The sequence below is a fragment of the Macrobrachium nipponense genome, chromosome 18 (assembly GCF_015104395.2).
Source record: "Macrobrachium nipponense isolate FS-2020 chromosome 18, ASM1510439v2, whole genome shotgun sequence".
Classification (NCBI taxonomy): Eukaryota; Metazoa; Arthropoda; class Malacostraca; order Decapoda; family Palaemonidae; genus Macrobrachium; species Macrobrachium nipponense.
The window spans coordinates 24,868,441-24,889,203 of NC_087211.1; the positions used below are offsets into that span (position 1 = coordinate 24,868,441).

The 20,763-nt window shown below is 45.4% G+C and overlaps 2 protein-coding genes across 2 annotated transcripts in view; both read right to left on the bottom strand.

Annotated features, from left to right (window-relative positions):
* LOC135196929 (protein deltex-like) overlaps positions 1 to 20,763 on the bottom strand; it is a 333,013-nt gene that overhangs the window by 252,965 nt on the left and 59,285 nt on the right. The gene's annotated exons all lie outside the window — the stretch shown is intronic.
* The window catches only part of LOC135196530 (uncharacterized), a 35,020-nt gene continuing 33,564 nt past the window's right edge, over positions 19,308 to 20,763 (bottom strand). The window contains exon 6 of the mRNA XM_064223378.1: positions 19,308 to 19,531. Coding sequence (XP_064079448.1) covers positions 19,308 to 19,531 — 224 coding nt within the window. The remainder of the gene's footprint in view (positions 19,532 to 20,763) is intronic.

Consider the following 20,763-nt stretch of genomic DNA (forward strand, 5'->3'; position numbering starts at 1 on the left):
CACCATAAATCTAAATATTTTGCTAGAGACTTCGAATTTGTTTCAAGAGGAAGATAAATGACTGAATATTACTAGACTGTAAGAGTTTTAGCTTATAATTGCACTTTTCGACCATTTCGGTAGAGTCAAAGTTGACTGAACGTGGTTTTTTTTTTCTATTTATCGTGATTTATATGCAAATATTTCAAAAATGATAAAAGCTACAACCTTCAATTATTTTCTGTTGTATTCTACATGGAATTGCACACATTTTCATATATAAAACTTTATGTAACGGCTAATTTAAAATGGTGCAAACATTACCACAATCGCACATATGATTTTTTCGGAAGAGTTACCGCGCAGACATAAAGAAAATATTATTTTTTTTCATAAATTCACCATAAATCGAAATATTGTGCTAGAGACTTCCAATTTGTTGCAAAATCAAGGTAAATGCTTGAATATTACTAGAATATAGCGTTTTAGCTTATAATCACGTTTTTCTACCATTTCGGTAGTCAAAGTTGACCGAAGGTTGAAATTTTGGCAATTATTGTTATTTATATGAAAATATCTCAAAACTAATAAAAGCTACAACCATGGGTTGTTTTTAGTTGTATTGTGCATGAAATTGCACACATTTCCATATATAAAACTTTATATAACGGCTAATTTTAAAATGGTGCAAACATTACCACAATCGCATGTATGATTTTTTTCGGAAAAGTTACCGCATGGACGTAGGGAAAAAGTTTTTTCATAAATTCACCATAAATCAAAATATTGTGCTAGAGACTTCCAATTAGTTGCAAAATTAAGGTAAATGATTGAATATTACTAAAATATGACAATTTGTCGAAAATTGCATTTTTCCTAACTATACAAATCTGAGGTCCTTTAACAATAGGAAGTAGCTAGCGGCAGCTGGAACGGTCGTAAGCTTCGAACAAGGGGAGAACGGTAGTTAACTGCTTGTCCGATCCTCGCGCGGCTGGGAGGTAAACAAATCACTTTGCTGTTTGGCCCATGCAAAATACGCAGAGTGAGGGTGGCATGAGGAGGGACTATATGTAAAGGACCTCAGGTTTGTATAGTTAGGAAAAATGCAATTTTCGACAAATTGTCATTTGTTCCGATACGTAATACAAAACCTCGGTCCTTTAACAATAGGAAGACTCACTTCTTGGTGGGAGGAATCTGAGTCTTTTGATGAACAGACTGGTGTTCGTCCATCCTTGGAGTGCCTCCCTGGTCGTAAGAGCGAGGGAGGGATCCAAGCCTCTGTCCGATTGATCGGGGTGTGCACCGCAGGATCAATGGTCAGACCTCTGGGCCGAGTACTAAGAGAGAGGCAAGCATATCTCTTCGTACCAGCATTGTAAGAACTTGTTCCTGTAAGGAGCAAATATAAAGTCATGGTTTGTCTCAGTGTATGGCATCCACTTCCTCCCCCTTGTAGGAGAAAGTGGTGGATATACGCCTCCTATCCCTAGTGAAAGGGAGGGAGGATGGAGCTTCGGTCGAGTAGCTTACCTGCATCTGACTCCCTTCCAGCGTGATGACGACCGTATCCCTCTGCCCACAGGTAGAGTAGAGAAGATGGTGAAGAGAAGCCAGTCACACTCTCATTCGCACATTCATTCTCCAGTCATACCAGGAATCGATGCTGTTCTGCTGCTCGGGTGCTGGTAGCTTACAACGGGTTGAGCAGCCACCACAGGTCCCAAGGAAAAGTATCCAAGGATTGTGGGCAATATCCCGAAGGTAATAGAAGGACGTGAAGGTGTCTGGTTGGCCCAGACACCTGCCTTCAGGACCTGCGCCACGGAGAAGTTCTTACGGAACGCTAAGGAGGGTCCGATACCTCTGACTTCGTGGGCTCTCGGTCGGAGCGTACGGATGTCGTCGCTACCATCAGCCTCATACGCTCTCCTGATCACCTCACGTAGCCAGAAAGAAAGCGTGTTCTTGGAAACTTCTTTCTTGGTACCCCAGTGCTACGAAGAGGCGTCGACACTCAGGCCTGAGGTGTCGAGTTCTCTTCAGATAGCGCCGTAGCGCCCTCACAGGACAAAGCAGCATCTCATCCGCATCGTTATCGGTGAAGTCCAGAAAAAAAAAAAGGGGGGGATCGTGAAAGACTCGAACTGTTGTCAGGTGGATCGACGGATTCTGAGTCTTGGCTACGAAGTTCGGGACGAATCGAGCGTCACAGATCCCCAGCCTCTGGTGTGTTTAAACATCATAAGAAAGACCATGTAGTTCCCCTAACTCTCTTCGCCGATGCCAGGGCCAGCAAGAAGAGGGTCTTTGAGGGTCAGATCCCTGTCTGACGACTCTCGGAGTGGCTCGAAGAGGGGTCTTCGAGTCAAATCCTAAGGACAGAGTAACATCCCAAGCAGGGGCCTGAGTTCCCCTGGGTGGGCAAGGACCTTTCGAAGCTCCTCATTAGCAAGGAGATCTCGAAGAGTTCGAGATGTCCAGTCCCCTCAGTTTTAGGACGAGAGCCAGGGCGGCTCTATATCCTTTAACTGTGGGTACTGAGAGGAGCTTCTCTCGGCGAAGAAACACGAGGAAATCCGCTACCTGCTGAAGAGTGGCTCTGAGAGGAGACAGACCCGTCTACGACCAAAACCACAGAAGATGGCCCACTTCCCCTGGTACACAGCTACAGAGGACTGTCGGACGTGTCCAGCCATCTCTGTTGCTGCGCTACGAAAAAGCCTCTCGTTCGCAAGAGATGGTGGATAACAGCCAGCCGTGAAGTTGAAGGGACTGGACTGCTTGGTGGTACCGTTCTACGTGTGGCTGGGTTCTAGAAGGTTGTGCCAATTGGGTAGCTCTCTCGTGCGTCCGCAAGAAGAGCCAGCAGGTCCGGATACCAAAACGGCTTGAGATCGTTTGGGAGCCACCAGGATCATTCTGAGATTGGGAGTGACCAGCACTCGACTGATCACTTTCCGAATCAGACAGAAGGGAGGAAAGGCGTACACGAAGATGTTGTCCCAGGGGTGTTGGAGAGCGTCCTCTGCAGCTGCCCATGGGTCCAGCACGGCTAAAAAGAAAACCTGAAGTTTTCTGTTGAGCCGGGTGGCGAACAGGTCTACGACCGGTCGCCCCCACAGGTTGAAGAGCCTTTCCGCCACATCTTGGTGTAGAGACCATTCGGTTCCTATCACCTGATCCCGACGGCGCTGAGCTTGTCCGCTACTACATTCCTCTTGCCTGGAATGTAGCGTGCTGACAGCTATTCGAGTGAGCCGTGGCCCACTCGTGCACCTTGCACCGTCAACTGGTGAAGCGGAAGAGACACTAGGCCCCCCTGCTTGTTGACATATGCCACTACTGTGGTGTTGTCGCACATCAACACCACTGAGTGTCCCACCAAGCGGTCCTGAAATTCTTGGAGAGCGTAGAACGCCGCCTTGAGTTCCAGGACATTGATGTGAAGGTGCTTTTCGTGATGGTCCCACACACCTGCAGTCAGCAACTCCTCCAGGTGTGCGCCCCATCCCTCGGTCGATGCGTCTGAGAACAGCAGCATCTCCGGGGGGGGAGTGCGTATGGGCACTCCTCTTAAGAGGTTCTTGTCGTCGAGCCACAAGGCTAGGTCCTGCTCACCTTGTTTCCGTGAGACCACGGAAAGTAAGGAGGATCCTTCGCCTGAGACCAACTCTCCCTTAGCCTCCACTGGAGAGACCGCAGGTGAAGACGCCCGTGAGGGACTAACTTCTCGAGTGACGACAGATGGCCGATCACGACTTGCCATTGCTGCTGCCTGTTACCTGCCGAGACAGGAACCGGCCGGCTGCCTCCCATGAATTTGCTGATACGCAAGTCTGCGGGAAAGACCTGCCCTGCTACCGTGTCTACAGCATACCCAGGTACTTTCATCTTCTGCTTGGGTTCGAGATCGGACTTCTCGTAGTTTATCACGATCCCCAGATCGCGACAAAACTTGAGGAGTCGATCTCTGTCCTGCAGCAACTGCGAGCGGGAGCTCGCCAGGACCAGCCAATCGTCGAGATACCTCAGAAGACGTATCCTGTGCGAATGGGCCCAAGCTGACACCAGAGTGAACACTCGCGTGAACACCTGTGGGGCGGTTGACAGACCGAAACAAAGTGCCCTGAATTGGTACACCGTCCCGTCGAAGATGAAGCGGAGGTACTTTCTGGAGGACTGATGGATGGGTATTTGAAAATACGCGTCCTTCAAGTCCACTGAAAGCATGAAATCATTCCCCCTGATCGAGTCGAGCACCGAGCGTGCCGACTCCATCGTGAACCGCGTCGTGCGAACGAAGCGGTTCAGGGGAGAGAGGTCTATCACCGGACGCCAGCCCCCCGATGCCTTCTCCACTAGGAAGAGGCGGCTGTAAAAGCCCGGTGATTGGTCCTCCACGATCTCTACAGCTCGTTTCGCCAGCATGGTCTTGATCTCCTGTCGAAGAGCATTGTCCTTTGATGATCCCCGGACATAGGTTTGTAGATGGACCGGTTTGGAGATGAGGGGGGGCCGAGACTCGAAGGGTAGCAGATATCCCTCCCGAAGGACGTCTACTATCCAGTTCTCGGCACCGTAGCGCTGCCAAGTTGCCCAATGGCTCGCTAGGCACCCCCCCACTTCCGGCAGCAGGTGAGGGGGAACGCCGTCCCTAGCGTTTCCCACCTCGTTTCGACTTCTTCCCACCACCTCCTCGGGGAAAGGAGGGCTGGGAGGAGGGCTGGTTACAGCCTCCTTTCGCAGAAGTCGAAACAACAGGAGTCTTCACACGGGGCTTAGACGGTGCAACCGTCTTCGCCGCCGTGGAAGCGCCAGCTAAACTCTTGGGCTTAGCCGCAGTTGCTCGAGATTGCCCAGTAACCTTCGAGACTGCCTGGTGAACTAAGCGGTCACTGTCATCAGTGCGCCGCCTTTCCACCGCAGCGTCCACCATCTCTCCGGGAAAGAAGAGCGGCGGGGGAACTCCTAATAGGTCCATTGCGAAGCCCGAGTGCCGCCTCACGCCTGGCCCCCACCCCCTTGTTCACTCGGGTACGGACTGCGTCCCTACGTCGAAGAACCAAGTTGGCCCACAGGTTAGCAGTCTGATGGGCGAGGTAAGAGATAGCTCTTCCTCCAGACTGGCACAGTCTCCTGAAAGAAGCGTCGTCTTCGAGAGCAGAACTCCCAGAGCCGGCCGCTACTTTGGATATTGTGAGGGACCACAAATCCAGCCAAGAGACTGCCTGGAATGCTGCCATAGCAGTAGATTCCAGGGCAAGTGCCTCCTGCTGCGAGAACCAGAGGTTCTCCGACAGGAGCTGCTGCAGGGACACACCTGGAGTCAGCCTTGCTAACCTCCGGGTTCAACCTGTTTCGGCAGTATCGGGTCTTCCGAAGGCACGTAGAAACGCCTCTGACGCTGTAGAGGAGGAGGAAGCAGCTTGGAAGACCGTCCGGATTTCAGCGAATCCTCTCGCCCTGAGACGAGATTCTCGACTTGATCCAGGACCGAGTCTGCAAGCTCCGATCGCAGCAGCCCCACCATCATTTTGGGTTCCTTCTTAGGACCCCACAATGACTCGAGCCGGGACGTGGGCTCGGACAGGTGGTGGGTAGCGGCGATCCTTTCAGCAAGGTCATTATGCTGACGAATCAGCTTAATGACTTCTGCAAAATTCCTCTGTATCTCGGGAGTAACCGCGTCTTGCGGAGTAGGACCGTCCAGTCCCTCCAGCAAGAACAGATCCCGAGATACTCCTCCTTCAGAAGGAGGAACAGCGGCAGACCCCTGACGGTCGCCTCCAACTACTTGCGCGTATGTCCTGGTCGGTCCTAGAACCGTGCCTGATCCATACGGCGTCATAGCGGGATCGCGAGCGGCGCACCTCTCGCGATCACTCCTAGGTACCTCGCTCCTCCCAGTGTAGCCCGAGGAGGGGTTTGAAGGTACAGGAGAGCAGACCTGACGCTCCCGCCTCGCTCGCTGGCAGGACCAGCTTGCTTGGGGGGCTGCTGCTGATCGTCAACCCGCGGTGGCGATCGAGCAGCAGGCCTAGCCTTGCCGCTCGCCTGGGGCGAGAGGCTCGGCTGAGAACGTCGACGCTGATCTCTAGCGTCAGGCGAGCTGTTGCTGTTTACCGTCTCCGCCCGGTCAGGTGACCTGCTAGGCTCGCTGTCGCGGTGAGACTGGCGAGCGTCCTCTCGGCGCGTCGAGCCACTGGTACCAGCCGTGGCTGGTACCGACGGCCGCGGGGACCCCTTCCTCGCCTCAACCCGTGGGCTGGTCAGACCGTCACGTCAACCCGAGCAAGCCAGCTGGTCGCTGCGAGAGCGTCCACTGGCCTGGCGAGAGTCGTCTGCACGACTCTCGCCAGTCTTCTGCTCCGCGCCTCGGTCTTGACGGCGAGCGAGCTCGGGCGTCAAAACTTTGGCTGGACGGTCTCCCGTGGAAGAGCGTCCACTCAGTACTTCTCGCGAACGAGAAGCAGCCGAGACGGATCCTGATTTAGGGGCAGAACCGCTAACACCAGGCAAGGACGTACCAGCCGAGGCTGGTACTCCTCTGGTCCCCGTCGTCTTCTTCTTTGCAGAGGAAGAGACGGGCCCCGTTCCCGAAGGAACAGGAGGACCAGCAGAAGAGCTCCCCGAATCGCCTGAGCGAGACGGGCCCTTAGAAGATCCCGAAGGAGTCTTCTTGGGGGGGGAGGAGGCAGCCTTCTTCTTCTTCGGCTTGGTAGCCTTAGAAGTCGAAGGGGAAGAGGAGGCAGCAGACGACGACGAAGACGACGACGACACCTTCCTCTTCTTCCTCTTCTTCTTCGCCAGGCTCCGCAGGACAGACGTCAGGTCTTCCATCCAGGAGGGAGCCGGGGCAGTTGCCGAAGCAACAGGGCCCGACTGCACCTGTCCGGAAGGACCTGAGACTGTAGCAGCACCACCAACAACAGGAGCGACAGGAACAGGTACAGGAACAGCAGGTACAGTAGGAACAGCAGGCACAGCAGCGTCTGAAATAAAAGGAGCAGCAGGGACAGCAACAGGTAAGGTACGGCAGGAACCACAGGAGAGCCAGGCGTCCTGTCAGCAGCTACCGTCATTCTTGGCACTGGCGGCAGGTCTAGGGGAGTACTCTTAGGGCAGCGGAAGTCCGGGGTCGGCAGCACAAAGAAACCAGGTGGCAGTGGCACGGCAGTAATGGGTTTGTGTACCGCAGCTGTAGGCGTCACCGTCATTACATGCGGCGTATACACTAGATGCGGCGGCATGTCATAGGCTGGTGTTGTGATAGTGGTAGTGGTAGTGGTCACCACACCATGTGTGACAACTGCCGACCCCGCCAACCGCTGAATCAACCCCTGAATGCTTGGCACTCCCTGCAGCCCCAGCGACTCCCACACCTGTCCAAGGTCGTCCTTCACTGGTGGCACATCTGCGGAAGAAACAACCAGTCGGGTTAGTAAGAGGGGACCCCTTCCCGCGGCCATGGGGGGAGACGAACCCCACCCAGAGCGGACGGAAGACCCCGAATACAACTGGATGTCCGGGTAGCGGGCGCCCTCCTCCACACTCGACGGATCGAGCGAGGAGAAGGACTTCGCTACCCCCCTCGCAGGGGAAGGCGCGAAACGTGGGGGCTGACCGGGAGGCAGGAAGGAAGACGAAGTGTCAGTTACCAAAGGAGTCACTGGAGAGCTTTCCGATGACTTCTTTGGAGGCCTAAGTCTCTTCCTGCCCTCGTACAGAACCCACTGCGCCTCGGACCAATTCATACAAGTAATACATGGCTTGTCCCGGGAGCATTCTCGCCCCCGGCAACGAGTACACACCTCATGTGGATCCACGTCCACAAAAGATCTAAATCCGCCGCATCTACGCCCCTCCAGCCCGGGACACACTCTACGGGCGACTGGGGGGCGCGGCGAAATCTCCATTTCTTGATCACTCATGATTAGTCAATGTAATAAAGAAATGCAATAAAGTACTTACAATTCATATACACACTAACAAACCAGAAAGAGGGCTGAATACTCAAAGCAACGACAATAGCGGGCAGAGCGATGACGAACACGTCCTGTCTCCACACGGCCGAAAGCAAAAGTGATTTGTTTACCTCCCAGTTGCGCGGCACGCGACGATCGGACAAGCAGTTAACTACCGTTCTCCCCTTGTTCGAAGCTTACGACCGTTCCAGCTGCCGCTAGCTACTTCCTATTGTTAAAGGACCAAGGGTTTGTATTACGTATCGGAACAAATAAGAGTTTTAGCTTACAATTGCGTTTTTTGACCATTTCGGTAGAGTCAAAGTTGACCGAAGGTTGAAATTTTGGCAATTATCATTATTTATATGAAAATATCTCAAAACTGATAAAAGCTACAATCATGAGTATTTTATTGTTGTATTCAAAATAAAAATGCGCACATTTTCATATATAATACTTCATGTAACGGCTAATTTACAATGGTACAAAAATTATGTCAAAGTGACGAAATAATTTCGGAGATGTGTCACAGATACTTTTTAGTGCGGCAAGAAAGAAATTCGCGCTTGCGCGCCTGCGTAACGATTGTAAACAAAACAACACCTTGATCCGTGAACTCCCAGCATCCCCCAAGGTGCGTGATTCAAAAATTTTAGGCTGGTAGGCCTATAAGTATTTTTCCGCAAATTTTAAAAAAAACTTTTGTAAGTCGACGTAAAATACGTCCAGTCGGCACACTGGAGACAAAAAATGTCGACGTAAAATACGTCCAGTCGGCGTAAGAGGGTTAAGATAATTAAAAATTTCCAAGATACACTTGCTACACAATTTTTCTTCCCAAATCTTACTGTAGTAAGTTATATGTTTTGAATCACACAATAACCTTCCTGTATAAAATGTTATATTCTGCTTATAGCAGATTCCCGGCTGGATAACAAGATATTTAAGTTGAGCACCTTCCAACCAACTGTGACTATTGCACAAATTCTACCATAATGAGGTGGGGTACTATTGAGCTCTGCAATAGCTACAAATAGTATACCCGCAGCAAAATATATTCTTATAATAAAATAAGGTTTCACATTACAGTGGAACCTCGACATACAAAAGTCCCAACTTACGAAAGCAAATACGAAGATTTTTTTGCCTCTGCATACGAAAATAATTCAGGTTACGAAAGGTTGCTACTGTAGTTACTGTAAAGTCCCGAGATTTGCCCGGACCACCGAGAACAATTTTAAAACTCGCGCGCCGCCAACTGAGTAGACTTGCCACCATCCTCCTGCTTTCCCATTGGTCCCTGATGATAGTCACCGCCGAAGATCCTGGTCTTCTATTGGTCAGCATCTCTCCCATCGTGCATCTATGTAAAGGCGTCCTTCGGTCACTCCGTAGCAGCATGTTATCGTAGGCAAGCAGAATTTGTTCGTTCACATATACGATTTCGTTTGTTAACATAAATTCGTTTTAGTGATTTCGGTTTGTACTTTATCGTGTTGTGTGACAACTTAATTAGTACATAACTTAATTACGTATAGTCATGGGTCCCAAGAAAGTTGCTGAAGTTCATGGATAGAAGAGGATGCTTTCTATGGAGACAAAGAGGGAGATCATTAAAAAGTATGAAGCTGGCATGCGGTTGAGTGTGATCGCTAAGGAATATGGCCGCGATCTGTTGACGATAGGCACCATTCTTAAGCAAAAGGAAGCCATCAAAGCAGCTACACCTTCCAAGGGCGTGACTATTTTGTCCAACAAGAGGAGCCATGTGCATGATGAGATGGAGAGGCTGCTTCTTCTATGGACTGAGGACAAAGAAATCGCTGGCGATACGATAACCGAGACGGCAATCTGCCAGAGGGCCAGCGCTATTTTTGCTGATCTGATTGCCCAGGCCAAAGACGACGGAGGAGAAGGGACATCGACAGCAACCCCTTCAAGGCTTCTCGGGGGTGGTTTGATAAATTCCGTAAACGGACTGGCATCCATTCAGTGGTGAAGAAATTGAAATTTTGTATTAAAAAAAAAAAAAAAAAAAAAAAAAAAAAAAAAAAAATTAAAAAGATGAAAAAAAATTAATTTTAAGTGTTTTGTAAAGTTAAGTGATAACGTTTTCTGCCATTTGTTAATATGTTTCGTAAAGTTTAGTATTAATGTTTCCTGTCATTTTTTAATGTGTTTCGTAAAGTTAAGTGTTCATGTTTTCTGCCATTTGTCTTCCTCCTCTGTCGCCACTTTCGGAAATCGCCTCACTCGAAAGGTAAGGTTCCACATTTTACTACAAACGTATGTACGTACAGTATTTCTTGTACCATGTACACTAATACACTTTATTTACAGGTATGTAGTACATATTAGTGGTATATGTACTTTACGTTAGGTATTGAATGGTCCAAATTGTTGTAGTATTTCATTTTTTATTGGTCAATTTAGCTTTATTATAAAATTTACTGGGGTGTTTTTGTAGGGCTTGGAATGAATTAGGCAATTTACATGTAAAATGTGGTTCAAGATATGAAAAAATCAGGTTACGAAGGCTGCTTTGGAAAGGATTAATTTCGTATCCTGAGATACTACTGTACTTACCAAACAATTACAAAGCTGTAAGCTTTCTTACCTGGCAGTCAAAAATTCAAATTTCCTGGCGCCGCCGGCGCTGCTATCATTCATGTAAGTGATACAGGTCCCACCCACTTTTGGGAATCCCCGGTACTGATGAGGGCTCTGATTATGTAACTGTTTGGTAAGTATAAGTGAAACTTAATTTTATCATAAAAATATCATTTTCACATAAGTGACTAACCAAACAATTACAAAACTGAATCCACATTACTCGGATGGTGGGTATATGGACAGCTTATGAAAAGACAGAGATAATACGCTCACATTATAACTAATGTTTGCAGTACCTTACCTTGTGAGAGAGCAGCTGCAGGTGAATACTGCCTCTGGTCAGCGCTATCAACACGTGAAGGTGACATGGCAGTAGTGGGCAAACCATACCCAAACCATAAAAACTGGAGGGTACTCCGGGTACTGTGTACCCCCAAGCTTCGACAACCTTAACCAAGGCGAGAAGATAGTAGAGGGAATAAAGGTCCCCCTCTGCTTCCTTTCCCAACACCTGCCTGCCACCGACAAAGGTCCCAATCTAGAACAATTTTCAAAAACAGTTTCTACATTCTTCAGATAATGTGATGTGCACACTGATTTTGACTTCCAAAACATCGACTGCAGGATGGAAAATAGCGACATGTTATGTCTAAAATCTAATGAAGTCGCCACTGCACGAACTTCATGCACCTTTACCTTCAGTACACAAAGAGCTTGAGCATGAGCTTCCGAAATCAGATTCCTCAAGAAGAACGAAATAGCGTTTCTCACTGAACACCAAAGTTAATCTGAGCTGCCTCTCAACTTTTCCGTCCTAAACAAGTGTGTTTAATGGCTCTGACCAGACATAATGATCGTTCCTCGTCTCCTGATCCCATTATATCAGTAAGTTCTTAACAATGAAAGAGCGAGGCCAAGGGTTCAATGGGTTCTCGTTCTTTGCAAGGAACTCCTTTACGTAAGAGCACACTGCGTTACTCTGTTTGTTTGTATGGTGTTTTTACGTTGCATGGAACCAGTGGTTATTCAGCAACGGGACCAACGGCTTTACGTGACTGCCGAACCACGTCGAGAGTGAACTTCTATCACCAGAAATACACATCTCTCACTCCTCAATGGAATGGCCGGGAATTGAACTCGCGACCGCCGAGGTGAGAAGCAAACACCAAAGCAACCACGCCACTGAGGCGCTCTGCATTACTCTGTGCAATACCCACTTCTTTACTAATCGCTTGCAACTCACTTATCCTGCCTGCTGTAGCTAAAGCGCATAGAAAAAGTCTTCTTCATTAAATTCCTTAACGAGCCTCTTAATGAATATTCGTTAAGAGGCTCGAACTGCAGACTGGAAATCCAGTTCAGTACTATGTCCAAGTTCCAGTCGACTACATCAGACTTAACAAGGTCACTAATGTTCTGATCTTTCGAGATGTCAAGGTCTCTACGTTTAAAAAGAGACAAAAGCATGGATCTATATCCATGATTCTATATCCTTTAATCATAGACGTGGATAGCTTTCTAGAATCCCTCTGATATAAAAGGAAATCTGTGATTTCAGTTATAGCAGTCTTAGAAGAAGAGATGCTATTTTGTCTGCACCACCACCTAAAATCTTTCCACTTCAATTGGTACAGCTTGGCAGAAGAGCTTCTTCTACATCTCGCAATAGCTTCTGCCACTCGACGTGAAAAGCCTTTTGCTCTAACAAGGTTCCTGGGTCAGATTCATAGTGGACAATCTTTGGTGATACTGGTCAAAGTGGTGTTGTTTGAGCAGATGCAGACTTTGTGGAAGGAGCCTTGGGAAGTCCACTAGAAGTTTTAGTAAGTCCGGGAACCATTCTTCCCTGGGTAAGAATAGAGCTATTAACCCTTCAACGCCTAAGGGGTATGATAAAAATCATCCCCCGTATGCCGAGGGGGTCTCGGAGTGAGCGCCGAAGCGGAAAAAATATTTGTTTTCAAAAAATTACAGCACGCTTAGTTTTCAAGAATAAGAGTTCATTTTTGGCTCCTTTTTTTGTCAATGCCTAAAGTTTAGTATGCAACCATCAGAAATGAAAAAAATATAATTATCATATATAAATAATGCGATATATGATAGCGCAAAAAAGAAATTTCATATATAATTGTATTCAAATCGCGCTGTGAGCAAAACGGTTAAAGATAACGAGTTAATTTTTTGGTCGTTGTATTGTACACTAAATTGCGATCATTTTGGTATATAACACATTGTAAAACAATTAAAGCAACACAGAGAAAACATTATCACAAAATGATGCATGAATTCGTAACGCGCGGACGTAAAAAAAAATGTTTTTTTCAAAAATTCACCATAAATTTAAATATTGTTCTAGAGACTTCCAACTTGTTTCAAAATGAAGATAAATGATCGAATATTACTATACTGTAAGAGTTTTAGCTTACAATTGCACTTTTCGACCATTTCGGACGAGTTAAAGTTGACCGAATGTCAAACTTTTTTATATATTTTTTTTATATGCAAATATTTCGAAAATGAGAAAAGCTACTACCTTCAATTATTTTTTGTTGTATTTTACATGAAATTGCACACATTTCCAATATATAAAAACAAAAACTATTTTGAAACGCCTAATGATTTGAAACGGAGCAAATATTCCGAGGAGAATGCGACGTACGCAATTTTCGGAGATTTGCGACGGAGGAATCCGCCTGCGTTAAGGGGAGGAAGGGAAAAGGGGTTTTTTTTTTTTAATTCACCATAAATCTAAATATTGCAAGCTAAGAAGACTTTTCGAATTTTGTTTCAAAAATGAAGATAAAATGACTCCTGAAATATTTACTTAGACTGTAAGATTTTTAGCTTTACAATTTGCGTTTTTTTACCATTTCGATAGAGTCAAAGTTGGAGCCGAAACGTGGTTTTTCTATTTTTAATTCGTGATTTATATGCAAATATTTTTCAATAATGAGAAAAGCTTACAACCTTCAATTATTTTTTTTGATATTCTACATTGAAATTGCGCACATTTTCATTATTACAGTAGGACCCTTTGGACTCACGAACACAAATCCGTTCCTAGAACCTTGGATCGTGTTTCCAAATTTGTCTTCGTTGACTCCGGAGCTTTAATTTCCCCACCCCATCAAGGTTTAATGGGATAAAATATTTAATTGGTTCTCGAACCCCTTACGAACCAATATATATTTTATGTATAATTTTTGCCCTATATTTTACACAGATAATGTAAAAAGTCAGGTTGTTAAAAAAACCTTAATTAATAATCTAATAATATAATTTAAAATGGTTAAACTTAACACTATAAAAACGTTTGTTTTAAAGTGAACAAACTTACTATGACTGGGGCGAGACTTCTGGCCTTGACGGACAACAAGAGAGAGGGAGGGTGGTGGGTGGCGAGGAGGGGTTATTGTGCGGAAGGAGGACCCTTCCCCCCCATTTCCAGGTCGGGGAGCATCTCGTTCCGGACGATTCCAATCCTTCTAGGTTTTTTGATTTTTTTTTGGTGGAACGTTTAATCACAAACTTATCCAATGTCTGTTGGCCTTTTCCTTTCCTTGCATAAACTTTTCTCGGAAATTGGCTCATTAAATTTAAATTTCATTTGGAGCATATTTCCACGATCCTGTTCGTAACAAATTTTGTTCCGGGATTGATACAATTCAAAGGAAAGGCCACTGGACATCATTCCACTTTTCCAATGCGGCTTTGATACACCATTCACATTTCTTTTCTTTTATTTTCAATGGTTATCTTCCTCTTGCCACCTCTTTCTCACCAATCCACTCCTTCACTTTCTTAACTTTTTCACCAGCCAACTTCTTCACTTTCTTAGGCGGCCCATTATTGAAAGAAAATTCACAAAGTTTTAGCGCAAAAATAAAAATGCTAAGCGAATTGGTACGAACGTCTTGTAACAACAATTGAGTATTGAGAACAAAGAGCGGATGCGTGAGGGTTGACGCCGTGCAGGTGGGCGGCTTGAGGGAGGGATGGCTGTCCCATGGCAACTTCAAACGCTCTCACGTTGCTGGCTGGGCGATTTCGCGCATTTTTTTTCAAATGATTTGTGCTCTAAAAACTTAGTTTGTGAAACAAAGTGAATTGTTAATTATTTTCCAGGAAATTGTTTTCCAGCACTTTTCAAATGTTTCATGTCTTTAAACCGCTCAAAATTAGTTTCATGACCCAAACAGAATTTTTATTGTTTCCCGCATTTTTTTTTTGATTTCGTATCTTTTCAAAAGTTAGTTCGTTTAGCGGTCAAAGGGATGAAATTTTTCACCTTTATAATTTTTGGTCGGGGATCGATGTTTGTACGTTGGGTCAATAGCGTTCGTGAGTCAAGGGTCTTACTGTATAAAAACTTTATGTAACGGCTAATAATTTAAAATGGTGCAAACATTACCTCAATCGCACGTATGATTTTTTCGGAAGAGTTACCGCGCGGACGTAAGGAAATTTTTTTTTTTTTTTTTTTTTTTTTTTTATAAATTCACCATAAATCGAAATATTGTGCTTGAGACTTCCAATTTGTTGCAAAATAAAGGTAAATGATTGAATATTACTAGAATATAAGAGTTTTAGCTTACAATTGTGTTTTTTTACCATTTCGGTAGAGTCAAATTTGACCGAAGGTTGAAATTTTGGCACTTATCGTTATTTATATGAAAATATTTCAAAACTGATAAAAGCTACAACTATGGGATGTTTTTAGTTGTATTTTGCATGAAATTGCGCACATTTCCATATATAAAACTTTATGTAATGGCTAATTTAAAATGATGCAAACATTACGACAATCGCACGTATGATTTTTTCGGAAGTTACCGCGTGGACATAAGGAAAAAGTTTTTTTTCATAAATTCACCATAAATCGAAATATTGTGCTAGAGACTTCCAATTTGTTGCAAAATGATAATAAATGATTGGATATTACTAAAATATAAGTTTTAGCTTACAATTGCATTTTTCGACCATTTCGGTCGAGTCAAATTTGACCGAAGGTTGAAATTTTGGCACTTATTGTTATTTATATGAAAATATCTCAAAACTGATAAAAGCTACAATCATGAATATTTTTTTGTTGTATTCTACATGAAATTGCGCACATTTTCATATATAATACTCTATGTAACGGCTAATTTAAAATGGTGCAAAACTTATGTCAAAGTGATGAAATTCGCGCTTGCGCACCTGCGTAACGATTGTAAACAAAACAACACCTTGATCCGTGAACTCCCAGCATCCCCCAAGGCGCATGATTCAAAAGTTTTCAGCTGGTAGGCCTATAAGTGTTTTTCCACGAACTTTTAAAAAAACTTTTCTATGTCGACGTAAAATACATCCAATCGGCACCCGACAGACAACTTATCTCGACGTAAAATACATCCAATAGGCATTTAAGGGTTAAAGTCATCGACACATTTTGATGAGACTGAAGCTTGTTGATGACTTCTTTCAACATTCCAAAGGGGGGAAAAGCATTTACGTCAAGGCCCGTCCACTCTACAAGCATAGCGTTTGTTCTCCACGCTTGCGGATCCGGCACTGAAGAACAGAAGATCGGTGGATGATTGTTTCTTGAGGTGGCAAAGAGATCTACTGGGTGGCAAAGAGATCTACTGCTGGCTTTTCCCGTAACTTCCACAGGTCTCAACATACTCTCTCGTTTAGAGTCCATTCCGTCGACAGGACCTACTTCGAGCGGCCCAATTCGTCTGCTAATACATTCATTTTCCCTTGTACAAACCTCAGGAAGAGTGAAATCTTGTGCTTGTTTGCCCAGAGGAGGAGAACTACTGCTACCTCATTGAGAGGGAATGAATGTGTTCCTCTCAGTTTCCGGATGTACGATAGAGCCATGGTGTTGTCTGCAAATATCGCCACCTTCCTTCCAGCGACTAGAGGAGCACACGCTTGAGGTCCTAAAAGAATCGCCTTCATTTATGTGCAGTTCCCTCTCTTGTTCTGTCCAAAGACCTGAGGTCCTTCTGTTCCCTATTAAGGCTCCCCATCCTACGTCTGACGTGTCTGAATAGAACTCAGGTTGGGGTTCAACGTTACATGGGAAAGCCTTTCCTGAAGTCTCTCCTTCACCAACCACCAGCTAAGGTGTGCTTTTATCTCTTCTGTCAAGAGAAAAATGATATTGTTATGATAAATAAAGTTTCATACATACTTACCTGGCAAATATATACTTAGCTGGGACGACGAAGTCTTAGCTAAGTATATATCTGACAGGTAAGTTGATTGTATGAAAACTATAGAGTCTGGTTGAGTCTTCCAGTTCCAGTTTACTTTCAGAAAGAACTGGAGAGATCTCATGTGGAGGCAATCTAACGTCACGAAACCTTCCACTGAAGCAAGGGTTCCGAGGAGGCTCATCCAATCCCGTGCTGAGCACGACGGCCATTCTAGGAACTCCTGGACTGTCGTAAGGCATGATTCTATCCTCTTCGGGGATAGAAAAGCCTGAAAAGCTTGAGTGTCCAGAATCATCCCTGAATAGGGAATCCTCTGTGTCAGAGATAACTGGGACTTCTCGATGTTTATTTGAATTCCCAATTTTTGAGTCAGGTTTAATGTCCTTTGTAAGTCCTTCAAACACTGACAACTGGACTTGGACCTCAGTAGCCATTCGTCTCAGTAGAATGCTGCATCTATTCCCATTAGGTGCAGCCAAATTCCTAGAGGAGTGAGAATACGAGCGAATACTTGTGGAGTTGTTGATAGTCCAAAGCAAAGAGCTGTGAATTGTATGTGTCCTACATGTCGAAAGACACCATCCGTTGTCCGGTTGAAGGGCTGAAATCTCGGACCGACTGGTTTCCATTCGAAACTTCGTCTTTTGTACAGAGGTTCAATGCACTCACGTCTAATACTGGCCTCCAGCCCCCGGAAGCCTTGGGGACAACGAAGAGTGTTGTAGAAGCCAGGGGAGTTCTTATCCTTACTTCTTCTATGGCTTTCTTGTTGATGAGCGTTTCTACCTCTTTGTCTATGCCAAAGCTCTTCCTCATCCCTTTGAGTACGCTGTCAAACAGATGGGTACATGGGACAGCGGAGGGTCTTGCACAAATAGGATTGCGCAACCTTCTTTAATCACCGGGACTACCCACTGCTTCGCTCCTCTCAGACACCATTCCTCCCAAAACAAATGGCGTCTCAACAGATCGTTTGTAGACTTCTTCTCCAAGTCTGACAACACCTGTTGAATTCTTTGCTCTGGATACAGGTGGGACTTACACAGGGGGGAGAACATCAAAACAGACTTCTGGTTAGTCGTAACTCCCCTGGACGCAAAAGAACACCACGGCTCTCTCTCTTCTTAAAGACACCCATCGTGAAGAGTACAGCTAGCTCACCCGAACCATCTATCACCACTTTGTCTGCGCAGGAAAAAACATCAAGCCAGTCTGCCGAAAACTCATCTTCTAGAGACTGACAGTCTTAAATCTTCCTGGTCAATGCGGCAAAAGTCCAGTCAAGAAAACTAAACATTTCTATCACCTTATACAAGTTGCATATCAGGTGATCGAAATCAGGCGAAGAGAACATTATCTTCTCAGTCGAAAAGGTCGCTCTCCTGTTCGCATCCACTAGGCTGGAGACAGGACCAGTTTCGGCAATCCTGTAGACAGCACCTTTCTGTCCTTTACACATATCGACAGTGGGGATGAAGGTAAAACTAGCTCAAAACAGTCTGGATATGTTGCCAGTAAGAACCTTAAAGGCTGGAATATGCTGACAAAGACTTGGACTCCTCTTGAGCTTCGTCCTTCAAAAGAACCAAGAAACTCTGTCTTCCTCTACATAAGGGGTCGTCGCTTTCTTGAAGAATCCCAACAATTCTTGTAGCTGCTGTTTGAAAGGTCTTAACTGCAAATCATCCCATAGACCACTGGTCTTCAGGACTTTCGAAGTCGAAGTCTAAGTCGTTTTAGTCAATCAGCTCTTCTTTGAAGACAAGCGAGTCGCAGGCGAAGTGCTACGAGTCAAAGGAGGCGAACGAGTCGAAAACTCCTTTCGACACATTGCGAGGGGAGTCGAAAGCACGCGAGCAAGACTGCTGCTCAGCTCGTGAACGCTCATCAAAAGTCAGAGATACACTCCCTGTTGACTGGTGAAGCTCCTGAAATTCTTGCACAGGTGCAAAACTGCAGGATGGCTAGGGGCTCCACTGCTCTCTCGACTTCTTCGCAGACAGAGGCATACTGTCCGCAAAAACAGCATGTCTTTTCAAAGGACGCAACACTGCACCACTCCACATTTGTCGCCTCTTATTTGGCGATAGCCTATTGGAATCGGACGACAACTGCACGTCACTCACTTCACACCTTTCCAGTAGCATTTCGTTGACAACCGTGAGTCGACAATCTCAGCAGAGTTGACGACTACCCATGGGCAAACCACCCCTTCTCCCTTTGACCTACGGTACGTCTTCTCCCAGGTGCAGGGGAGCGGGACAGTGACCTCCATCTAGGAGAACTGGGGGGACGGGCAGCCGCCTCCTCAGACACAGCACTGACACATTGCACAACACTGCACTTTTCACTATCACTCTTCTCTACAACAGCACTGAACGACAAACCCAAATCCATAAATGGTGTTAGGATCAGAAGCAAGGGCTATCTGGACTGGAGTCATAGTTAATGAAGTAGGAGGGCTATCAATTGGAGAAATATTAGATAAAAGAGGTGAAGAGAAAGAAGACTTCTTCACCTCTACAGAAAAAGGAGTTTACTCAACACTATGCTTGCTACCTGCTCTAATGGCTGCTTTCCTCTTTCTATCTTTCTCCATTTTATCTAAGTGAGCTTTATGAGTCTTCCACACCTGGTCATCTAAATCCTGGCATTCAGTACAAGTCCTTACTGCAACTTTGCCCCCTACACTTAACACACTTAGTGTGTGGATCATAACACAACTTAGGTAATCTCGTTTTGAAGCCTTCGCTGCAAAACCTAATAGATGACAAACTAGAGTCTGACATAATATACTAACTCTTAGTTGACTGGAAGCTAACCAAGCAGCTAACCGGCAAAAAACAACCAAGAATTTGTACTTCACCAAAACGAACGAAATCCAAAATGGTGATAACAGTTGACTGCAAGAAAAACCCACAGGTGTTACTCCATAGGAAACAGAAAACAAATTGATGGTGGTTAGCTCAGCAGTACTGGGGATTCCCAAAAGTGAGTGAGACCTGTATCACCTACATGAATGATAGCAGCACTACCGGCGCCAGGAAATTTGAATTTTCGACTGCCAGGTTAAGAAAGTTTACAGCTTTGTAATTGTTTAGTAAGTCATTTACGTGAAACTTAATACATACATGCCATAAGGAGTCTCCTAACCCCTGCCCTATAGTGCCATCAAGAAACTAACAGTAAAGCAAAGGCTTCAGTTTCTCCAAGATACAAGAAAATCAGTGTACCCGTCCACTGAATCTGACAACAGGGATCTAATCAACTAAAGCATTGGTGCTTCTTTAGGCTAAAATACATTTCTAAATCCAGTATCTTTTACCAACCAAATCAGAGAAAATGATAGTTAAAAGATATACAAAATATCTTTATGGAGCTTGTCTAGCAAGGACGATACCTGAATTTTTGAAGCTGATATGCACCAATCCCCGGTTAACAGCAGCGCTGATAAATGGGGACAGGCACCATCATTGCCAATTTTCAGCTATTGTCACACCGTTGGGAACAGACGCACACCAATAATGGAGGAACTGCCTGTATACATACTCGTAAGGCTCGGAGGAAGACGCATCATTAGACACTTCTGCTTTGGAAGTCAGTAGAGGATAAAGGTAACAACACTCAATGAAAGGTGTCGACCTTTGTAGGTACAGCAACACACCAATAGGACAAAGTAATGACTGATCTGGAACAACAAATACAACGTCCACAGCACAGGCAATCACAAAGGATTCAGACTCTTCAACAGATGCCGAAAAATTGTGCATCGTAGACGTAGTCGCAACATGACACCTTTTGAAGGGTGATGTTGAGAAGAACCATGCAAGTCATCTATCTTGTTTGCCAATGATGTCGAGAGATGAGATGATGATTCTCACAAGACATGTGCACATTTAGAAAGTCAAATGCCTTTTGTAGAGACAAAGGTCCCTGTGATGGCAAGACAGAAGTTTCTCATCAGTAATTGAATCTCAACCAAGGAGAAACAA